General features: G+C 37.5%; 1 protein-coding gene across 14 annotated transcripts in view; it reads right to left on the reverse strand.

Moving 5' to 3' along the window:
* Positions 1–6,792, reverse strand: part of cep112 (centrosomal protein 112) — a 349,442-nt gene extending 342,650 nt beyond the window's left edge. For 13 of the 14 annotated variants that reach the window (XR_012400500.1, XR_012400482.1, XR_012400504.1 and 10 more), the window contains exons 1-2: positions 6,573–6,787; positions 5,189–5,292 (exon numbers count right to left, since the gene is read on the reverse strand). Coding sequence is in view for 8 of the 14 variants with exons in the window: in XM_073943291.1 (XP_073799392.1) it covers positions 5,189–5,292; positions 6,573–6,589 (121 nt within the window). In the remaining 6 variants the exon portion in view is untranslated. Of the gene's footprint in view, positions 1–5,188; positions 5,293–6,572 lie in introns of all 14 variants that reach the window. The other variant, NM_001327791.1, reaches the window with a different exon arrangement.
* Positions 6,793–10,341: the final 3,549 nt, after the last annotated feature.

Consider the following 10,341-nt stretch of genomic DNA (forward strand, 5'->3'; position numbering starts at 1 on the left):
TGTGTGCGTGTGTGTGTGCGTGTGTGTGTGTGTGTGTGTGTGTTTGTGTGTGAATGAAAGAGAGTGTCCCGCGCAGATCTCTTATACCTACAAACAAGACAAACAGGTGACCGCGAACCTAAGGTCGCATATACGGTATTAAGTTTCTGAATGGTACAAGCCAACAGTTTGGTGGCGCTGTCAGAGCCTTACGTCACAATTTTTTTTACCATGCACTGTAATACCGGATACCGAGGTAAAATAGGGAGGAGGTTTGACCGTATCAAAATGTGGATACCGCCCAAGCCTTTTGTATACACCTTTTTGTGATGACGCTATCTTTATTTTACCAACTCTCTGCATCTTGTTAAAAAAAAAGAAGAAGAAAATCACCATCACCATTTATTGTACTGTACTGTAAAGAAATTGATTGTAATATTCAACCAAATAATATAATATAAACTTTGTCGAAAGTCTCACTCAGTTTTCACTGTGTAAATGGATTATTTGCAACACAACTTTATAATATGAAGTGATATGTTCCTGTTATTTTAAATGAAAGTTCGCCAAATCAGAAACCCTAATTTGAAATGCAGTTATCATATGGGGAGAAAGAAAGAAAGAAAGAAAGAAAGAAAGAAAGAAAGAAAGAAAGAAAGAAAGAAATTATAAGAAAGAAAGAAATTATAAGAAAGAAAGAAATTAATGAGAATTATACTGTTCATGGTTTCTGCTACATTCATTCTTCTATGGCGGGGCACCACGCCAAAATTCATCCCGCCACGGCTACATTACAGCTTCTCATTCAAAACATTTTAATTTTTTTAATAGCGGGTAATAATCGCACCAAAACGTATTAAAAGGTTAGTGAATTATAGCAGCGCGAACTTTTCTGTAACCGTAGTAGTGTTGTGTGTCATTTCTTTAACCCTTTAAGGTTACGTGATGGCTTACTAACTGACTTACTAGCCCCTTTCACACATACAGACCTTTCCGGAAAATTACCGGCAATTTTCCGGAAAGGTTGTATGTGTGAACAGGCCCTTTTTGAAAATACCGGTAAATTCGTTCTGGCTATTTTCCGGAAAGAGAAGTTGTAACATTGCCGGTAATTTGCCGGAATGCTGCGCTGTGTGAATGCAGAAGGAAGGTTGCCGTAATAAGCGCGTCCACGTCTAGAACGGGCTGACGTGAGACACCTGCTTTAGCCAATCACAACAGTCAGACGCATTCACGTGCGCGCGGTTTATGAGAATAAAAGCCTTTGAATATTTTTTCCAGACACCTTTAGCTGCTAGATGTTAGTCAGATAATGTTTCTATGTTCCTTCTTAATGCTGTGTAAATAATTATCGATAAAATGTTTATGATAATCCGTTGTTTGTTTACCTTCAAGCTTTGCGTGTGCCCGTGAGCGCCCATAGCACCAGCACACACACATATCAAAGTGTTTCCCTATGTTTTCATTAGAGTTGTACTCAATACTGATCCATCCGAAGAGTTTGTAATGTAGTCAAATGTTTACAAACACGAGCGCAGCCGTTTAGAGGTCATTTCTGGTTAATGATGTCAGAATTTACCGGCATTTTGCGATGGATGTGTGAATGCTCTTTTCCGGAAAAATTCCGTAACGTCCTCGCCTGTGTGAACAGCGTTTTTTTGAATATACCGGTAAAGTAGTTCCGGAAATTTTTCGGATATTTACCAGTATCACTGTGTGAAAGGGGCTACTGACTGACTGACAGACAGGTGCGTGAGGCCAACAAACACAACGTATAGCCGTTTCACTTAACTTTGGGATGCATAAATATCGCTCTGTAGGCTTATTAAAGACATCCATAAATATTCCTAGCAATCTAATAAATGCTGGAGACATACTCGTTACATAAACGCACTAAATCACACTTCAGCAGCATTTATTTGAGAGCGCACAAGAAGATCTGCGCGCTCTTGAAGCGGCTTACATTTAAGGGGGCGTGCAAGAAGTCTTGTGCACGAGCAGGGGAAATCGGCGCGCAAGCAAAGAGATTAGCATGCTCGTAGGTTATTACATAAATGCAATCTCGACTTGTAATACTGCGCTCACGACATCTGTCATTGAAATAACGGCACAGGTAGTTGGTAGATCTGTGTTAAAAAAAGGCCTGCCGCCACAGCTGGAAAACATCCTAGAGGAAACACTGCTGACAGACACACAAGTGACGCTCAAGCACTGGTCCCAGATCATAGATATATACACTAGAGATCACATAGGGACCCTCAGCATGTGTCAATAGCGCTGCCACATTTGTACAGTGCTCCAATGACAAATGTCATTGAACCGCAGTCAAGACAGCGTGCCAATGTGAAGATGCTGGACTTTAGACTGTGTACAGGTGTAGTAACGAGCAAACAAAGAAAACAAAGCAGAAAAATATTTCATGAGTAAGATTTAGTTTTTTAGTTATGAACTTTTGTGCTTAACAAGTAGCGTTATTGATGATAATACAGTCTCTTACTGCACTGACCATAAGACAAAGTAGCACCAACTCGCACTAAATTCCAAGCTTATGCTAGTTTTGTTAAATAAAATCAGCAAACAATGTTATGAAACGTGACAACAAAATGCTGCGGTGCCAGAAACTTGTATTATTGCCGGCTAAGTGAACGAGTCGTTCATGACGGAGATTCAATCACAAACGAATCCCTCTGTTAGAATGAGAAGTGAAAGCAGGAGAGGGTGTGTGTTTCAGGACATGGATTAGATCAAATTAAACAGGGAGGGAGGTGTTACGATAAGATATAGTTTCCACTATAACCATGAAATATACTTCCGCCTTTTCCTGGACTACATTTTAATACATGCACTTCTCCCTGACACCCATGCTCAAACATCTAGCTTGATTACATTCACCACCTGAACCTTGTCATAGACTGGTATCATACCACTTATAAGCCACTCATGAACCCATCCAGTTTGCCGAGTCTAATGTCTAACGAGTCTAATGAGTCCATAGTGACATTACAACGCGTTTCCTCCTTGTCTTGTTTCTCCGTGTCTCGATCCTAGCCTTGTTTACCCTAGTTATCCTGTTTAGCCTTACGACCTATTGTCTGTACATTGTTTACGACTCTGGATTTGCCCGAATATACCTGTTTGTACCTGATTGGACCATTGCTTCCTTGACGACATTGAATAAACCTGCATGTTGGATCTTATCTGCAGTTGTGTCTGTCACTCCCTCCCCGGTCATTACAGGAGGATAGTAAGTGATATAAAATTATAATATTTAATATTTTTACAAAATATCTGCAAACAGACCACCAGGAAAACTCCCGATCATAGATATATATATATATATCTGGCTGTGGATGGAAAAAGTCCTCCACTGCACCTTGGTCCCGCATTTATTTTTAAGGAGTGCTACCCTGTACTAAAATGGCGGCTCTACTGATGCATTCATTCTTATGGCCCGTTTCCACTGAGTGGTACTGTGCGATACGGTTCGGTTTGATACGCTTTTATGGCCTGTCGTCGTCTTGATAAACAGCCACAAAGCCATGGAGAAGAGCAGATTTACCCTGTGCCTCATAGTTTTTTTACAAGCTAGTCTGAGGCCCGAGTGGTTTCGCTTTCTTTCTTGCGCTCGCCACGCGTTTCTAACTGAAATAACAAACTTCTTGAGCTGATAATAATAGTGTGCGCTTGATTATTGACAAGCTTTGGAAACCCGATCCTGTGAGAAGCTGACAAACGAGAGAATGACACATTCAGAAAGAAAAAGACAAACGCGAGAGTGGAGCGCGGAAAAAAGGCGAAGCCAAGGAGCACGTTATTTCTTCAGCAAACGTGAACAAACTGCTTTGTTTTAATTTTTATCATCACCTTTTGGGCTAATATGAACTGAGAATGATGGAATGACTCTCTAACAGAGGCTACATGTGCTGCTGAAGATTACAGACACAGATGAGAGGTTTTCACTGACTGTAGGCTATACTTTGTGTTGTTTTGAACCTAATTAAGACTGAAATGTCTGCTATGTGTAGTTCTTCTGTAGTTGGTAACATATCGAGGACTGTAAGTGTCTGTATGTGTTCATATATGTTCATTTATTTATTTATTTTATATAATTACAGACATTACAGTAGGCTATTTCGCACCGTCATGGATCTGCAGTTATAATCAACTCATGTTCATAGAAATGTCAGTAATAAACATTTATACAGAAGTGTTTATGTGTGTAAAGCATCTGATTTTTGAGAAGTCCTTTTCATATGATATGTGAGCGACCTGTGCAGCTTTATTGTAGACATTTTCTCGAGCGAGCATGACGTCGACTGAAACTTTGTCGTACACCACACCCACTAAAAGGGTACCCTTGGTAGTGGAAACGCAAGCCTGATAAAGGTGACCCGTACCGACCCCAACCGTACCGTACTGTACCAGTCAGTGGAAACAAGCCATAATAGACAACAGCAGGGTAGGCGACATCTAGGCTTTTTCTCAATTCCAAAAACGCAGAGAACGGAATTGCGTTCTAGTGGAGACCGGTCTTGCCAGGTGTCCTCGGAAGAACGAACTCAGGAGACCATGAGGGCAGAGAACGCGTCCTTTGAGAAATGAGATGCTGCGTTCTTCCTAATGGTCACATGACCTTCACGCGTTTTAAATGGTAAATTATTTAAACATTACAGCATTCATACATCGATTTATTGTTTTCCCCCTTTTCAAAATATACATTCTGCATAAAAACATTATAAATATACTCTGCACATTATAAATGATACAGATTTTAATACGATTTTCATCAAACAAACACCCTTAATGTGTTAATTCCTTTATTAAGATGTTCATGGTTATGTTTACTTTCAGCGTTTCATTTAGGGAAACTCCTGAGGTAAATAAGTTAAATCTCTGAACTTTAATAATAAACCTAAATAAAATGCTGCGCTTCCCACCTCCAGTCGCAATGACTTCTGGGACTTCCAGAGCGAGTTTGGTGCTCAAATCTACATCGGTGCCTCCTCGATATCAAAATCACATCTCATAACTACAGTCACGTATTAAATTATATTTAATGTTACTCTTTTTTAAAATTTGCTTGATACTATTATAAGAATAATGCAAAATGTGCTTGTTTCATGTAGCAAAACTTTTACGATTGAGATATTACCTGTTGATTAAAACAATTTCTGAAATGACAGATCACTAATACCCGGTGTGTTCTCACCTGTCTTGTGAGGCAGTTTAAGTACAAATGGCTTCATGTCCACCAGATAATGATCAAACTCAGAGTCCAGAATCACAAAATAGTCCTCATCACTCATGTTGCTCCTAAAAAAAAATGAGATCAAATAATTTACCCATTACTTTATAGTGAAGTCTAAAAGTTGCATTTTTAGAAGCCAATTATTATAGCCATATGAATTGTATTGAGGTAAAGTTGGTTTTATATCTGCACAGTCATTCAATGACAACTTGTGACACGGTCCCTGTATTGTTTACCATGGTACTTTAAAATCTCACCTAAGAATGACTTGCAAAAAATAGCACTATTTAATTTTAGTGTTTCTAAAGGATTTAAGTTGAGTTAAGATGATTTCTAAGACCATTATGAATAAAATTTAGACACATAAAGGGTTAATGCTAAGGAGTTTTTTCAAATGACCCCGATGGAAAAGATTTTTATTTGCCCTATCAAAAAATGTATTATAATTTAATACATTTAAAAATACAATAGTGCATTAATAATAAAAATACAAATATTTTTTTATTTTGTTTCTTAGCTGAATATTTTAAATGTTGCGTAATACAAGCCAGCTCTACTTGAATCCATACACTTTTTTCCAGCATAAACTTTCTTTAAAATAATTTTAAAAAATGAACAAATGCTTTAAAAGTTCTAAAAATTATAATAAACTAAATCTATGCAAAACAATCTGTCCAAGTCGGTGTTCTCAGCAGTAAATACATGGAAAACTTTAAAACAAATATTACTGTAAGGAAAATAATTTAATCATTATGATAAATAGACTTTAAATGACATTTTTAAATAAAATGTTTTATTGAGATGGATTGTTGGTGATTGTATGGGTCTTGGCCAGATTTGGAAGCAATACATGAAGCAAGGAAAATTAAGACCCGTTTAAAAAAGATTTAAGACCAACAACACAATATTTCAGTCAAGACTTTTTAATGCCTAAATTTTGGATTTTGAGATTTAAGATATTTTAAGACCCTACAGAAACGCTGAATTTACTGTAAACAAACAACTTAAGTTGTTATCTGACAGTCGTCGGCTGCTAATATGATTTCCCCATTTAGAATTCGCAAATAATTATACTTTTCGGAAATGTTATTATTAAGTAGAATGTCCGAATGTAGGGATATAAGTTAAACTAACTTCACCTTTAGTGTGAAGCCTAAAAAGTGCATTCATAGAAGTCATATATAACTGCAGATGAATTGTCAGCCCACAATCTACAATGGCATGCTTTTAAAACCCTACTGAATGTATTATTATTGATCATTATTACGCGACACATTGCTGTTTTTTTTTTTACAGTATTGTACATTACATTATAACGTATTGTTTATTTAAGATTGTAGCTTACCAGTTAGCAGAACTCATTCACTTTCAGTATATTGCAACTCGCTTCTTCTGTTTTTAACTTCTGGGAAATGTAAACGCAAGTGTTTGCCTAATGTATATGTTTTTAGCGACTTAATTCATACTGAATCTTAATAATGTCTCTTTGTAACTTAGTGTCATCTGTAGCAGTGATTGTATTCCTCCACTTGTTGCTACTTTGCGCTCCCAAACGGTTTCAAACTGACACTCTGTGAAGTCCAATATGACGAGCGCCTTTAATTTTTCAAAATAAAAGTCGCACGTTCCTACCACAGTGCAGTCTACGAGATGTGCTTTTGTTTTTGTTGCTTTATTATTGTTTTTTTATCGTGTTTATGCTTTTTTGTTCGTAATAAACAAAAGAGATCGTTTTTTTAGAACGATGAATTTTGATTTAATTGCAGGCTGAGATGCATATACTCAATGTTTACATCTATGGAATAGCATGCCTGTTGATTTAAAGTTACAATCAGAACTCACAGTTTTTCTGTAAAGCTGAACGAATGGTTGAACTCTTTGCAGCCATGTGAGCATTAAGTATTATTCTTTCAGGTTGGTCACGTTTCCATTTCTCTTTATGCAGTTTGACTTACATTTTATGTGTGTGGCTAATTGTACATGTCTGTCGTATTGTGTTTTATTTTCTCTTGTTTGTTTATGTTTTTAATGTAAAGCCTAACCTGGGACGAGTGCCGCGGATTAGCTTTATGCTAACATCGGTTTTCTTTGTATAACAATGTCAAGTTTATCGTCCATGGTAAATAAACAAGCAAATAAAAAAACAAAAAAGCATACATTTTGTAAGTTATTCAATGTTTTATTTTACGACATCATAATGAAGCACGTTGTTAGAATAAATTTGAGAACAAATCAGCTATTTCTTAAATTGTAAATTTAATAACAACGTTAACACAAAAATATATTTAGTTATTTTAAAAGGTTTTAACTTTTAATTTGAAGGATTTTAATCCACACGAAAAAGAAAAGGAGTTTATCATCTCTGGCTTCATTCCGGAGGCTGGAGCGTTTCCGTTTCCTAGCAACCCAATCACTGCTGTATATGAATATAATGTGTGTAACAAAACCACATTATGTAAGAGGTACTCTGACAAGTTAATATAGCATGTAGCAGGTTTTATTTTAATATTTATCTTCCAGTTTAAAGGTTTATGTTAAAGATAAAAAAGTAGTATTAGACTTCTGTATTTAGATTCTGTATAGATTCTGACGGTATAATAACCTTGGATATAAATATCATATCCATCACGGTATCACGGTATTCAGATTACTGCTCTAATACAAATTCTTTTTAAATGGCTGGGTAAAAAACTAAAACTTTTTTTCCCTTTTGAACCCAGTATTTTTGAGAAACATTGAAAATATTTTGCAACAGTAATTGTGTCAAGCTAAATGAATTATTGACTTCTACTGTCTTCATTTGTTTCAAAAACACTGATTTTTTTTCTTATTTAAAATGGCATATTTCTGCAGGATATATTGTTGTCCCAAAAAATAATAATAATAATAAAAAATGTAAATAAAAAAATTGTAGAAATGGCTTAGGAAAGGTATTGCAGAACATTTTGACGGTATTAAAACCTTGACTTTCCAAACCACAATATACCTTTAAAACGGTTACCATGCCCTTCCTAATTAGACCAAACAAAGCAGATTTTTATATAGGACAAAATAATAATTCAAAATGTTTTACATTATCGAGAAGATTAAAATAATCATCTAAGCACAATAAATAAAACCAAAAAAAAAGAAGTTTATTCATTATTTTTCCTTTGGCTTAGTCTCTATTTCAGAGGTCACCACAGTGGAATGAACCACCAACTATTCCAGCAGATGTTTTATGTAGTGGATGCCCTTCCAGCCACAACCCAGTACTGGGAAACCTTCATACACACACATTAACACACACTACGCACATTTTAGTTTGCTTAATTCACATATAGTCCATGTCTTTGGACTGTGAGGGGAAACCGGAGCACCCAGAGGAAACCCACGCCACCACAGGGAGAACATGCGAACTCCACACAGAAATGCCAACTGGCCCGGTCGGGATTCGAACTAGTGATCTTTTTGCTGTGAGGCGGCAGTGCTGGTATAAGCACTGAGCCACCGTGCTGCTCACAACAACAAAGAAGTTAAATAATTAAAATATTTCGGGAATGTATTAAAAACCAGTTTAAAATTCATTTTAAAAGAAAAAAAGACATACATAATGGGATATGTTGGACGTAACATCTGCGCTCATTGGGTAAAGGCCCAGCTAAACAGATATGTTTCAAATCTTGATTTAAATAGAGATGTCAAGGAAGTACAAATACTTAGTTTCCTTACTTATAGATATTTTGATTATCTATAGGGGGATTACCAACCTACGTCACACATGACGTCACATGGGTTCAACTGCGCATACCGGTTGCAAAAAGAGACCGGTTTCAAGAGCGAACATGTGGTGTTGTGCGGTAGGATGCCAAAATCAGAAGTCCAAAAACAGAAAACTTACATTTTACCATACACCACACTGCTTTCAATGCCAACTGCAGATGTCTTTGGCTAAAAGGGAGCTGAATGGAGTGAGGACCTAATTAAAAATGCTCGACTCTGCAGTTCTCATTTCATATCAGGTCAGTTCACGCTATGCTGAATCAAACACATTACTCGTTTTTGATTGTAGCAATGATTTCAGCAAAAACAGTTAAAGAGCCCATATTATGGGTTTTTGAAAATTCCCCTCCATGTAGTGTGTAACACAGCTCTAAGTGAAGTGAAGTATCCAGCTAAGGCTTAAATCTGTAAGAATACAGTGTTTAAAACTGTTGATTCATCTATAAAAGAGTCGATTCATAGTGCTTCAAACGAGTCGCCCTGATACCGACTCATTAGGTGTTTCGCCATGACGTACGAACGAAACAAAGTTTTTCACGTGCACGCGCAAACCCGGGAGATTTCAAACCTGAGGCCCCGCCCTCTGACGCAGTAACCCAGACACACACACACACACACACACACACACACACACCCACAAACACACGCACACAAACATGCCGGTCGATTGAAGTCACATTGCAGATGGATATATTGAGTCTCTACCCAAAGATGAAACCTCAGCATTATAGCCAAGCAGTTGGAAACTACTGGAAACTTCTGGAAGCTACATGCTACAAAGAATACTTCATCTGCGTTTGTTAAAGGAAGGATCAGTAACTTACTGATGGACATCAGGATGGGTTTCTTCCATTTCTCAAGTGTAAGTACGTGCGGTTAAAGTTGTTGCCTCGTTGACTCTAGCTTGCAAATGTATTTAGTTGTGATTTGTTACTTGTAACCGCGTGTACTGTATCAGGTTAACTGGATATTTTATCTTATCGCGTGCAAAGTCACGTTAAAAACGCGACGCGTGCTGTTTGTTTATGGAGCTCCGTGCTAGAGTTCTGCTCCCGCGATTTATTCGGAAATTTATTCCCGCGCCGCAGAAATCTGGCGCGGGGACAGCCGCGGGAATAAATTTCCGAATAAATCGCGGGAGCGGTCGGTAACGGGTTTAATTTGGGACGGGAGCGGGCTGTCTAGCAATATCACGGATATTGCTATGCGAATTAGAAAGAGAGAGTCTGCGTGGTGCTTGTGTGTGTGTTAGTGCGCACGCGCGCGTATGAGAGAGAGAGAGAGAGCGAGCGAACGAACGAACGACAGCTTGGCTGTCTGGACTGTATACTGGGTGATTTTTGGTTGTGTTC

This window comes from Danio rerio, chromosome 3, assembly GCF_049306965.1.
Source record: "Danio rerio strain Tuebingen ecotype United States chromosome 3, GRCz12tu, whole genome shotgun sequence".
NCBI classification, from domain to species: Eukaryota; Metazoa; Chordata; class Actinopteri; order Cypriniformes; family Danionidae; genus Danio; species Danio rerio.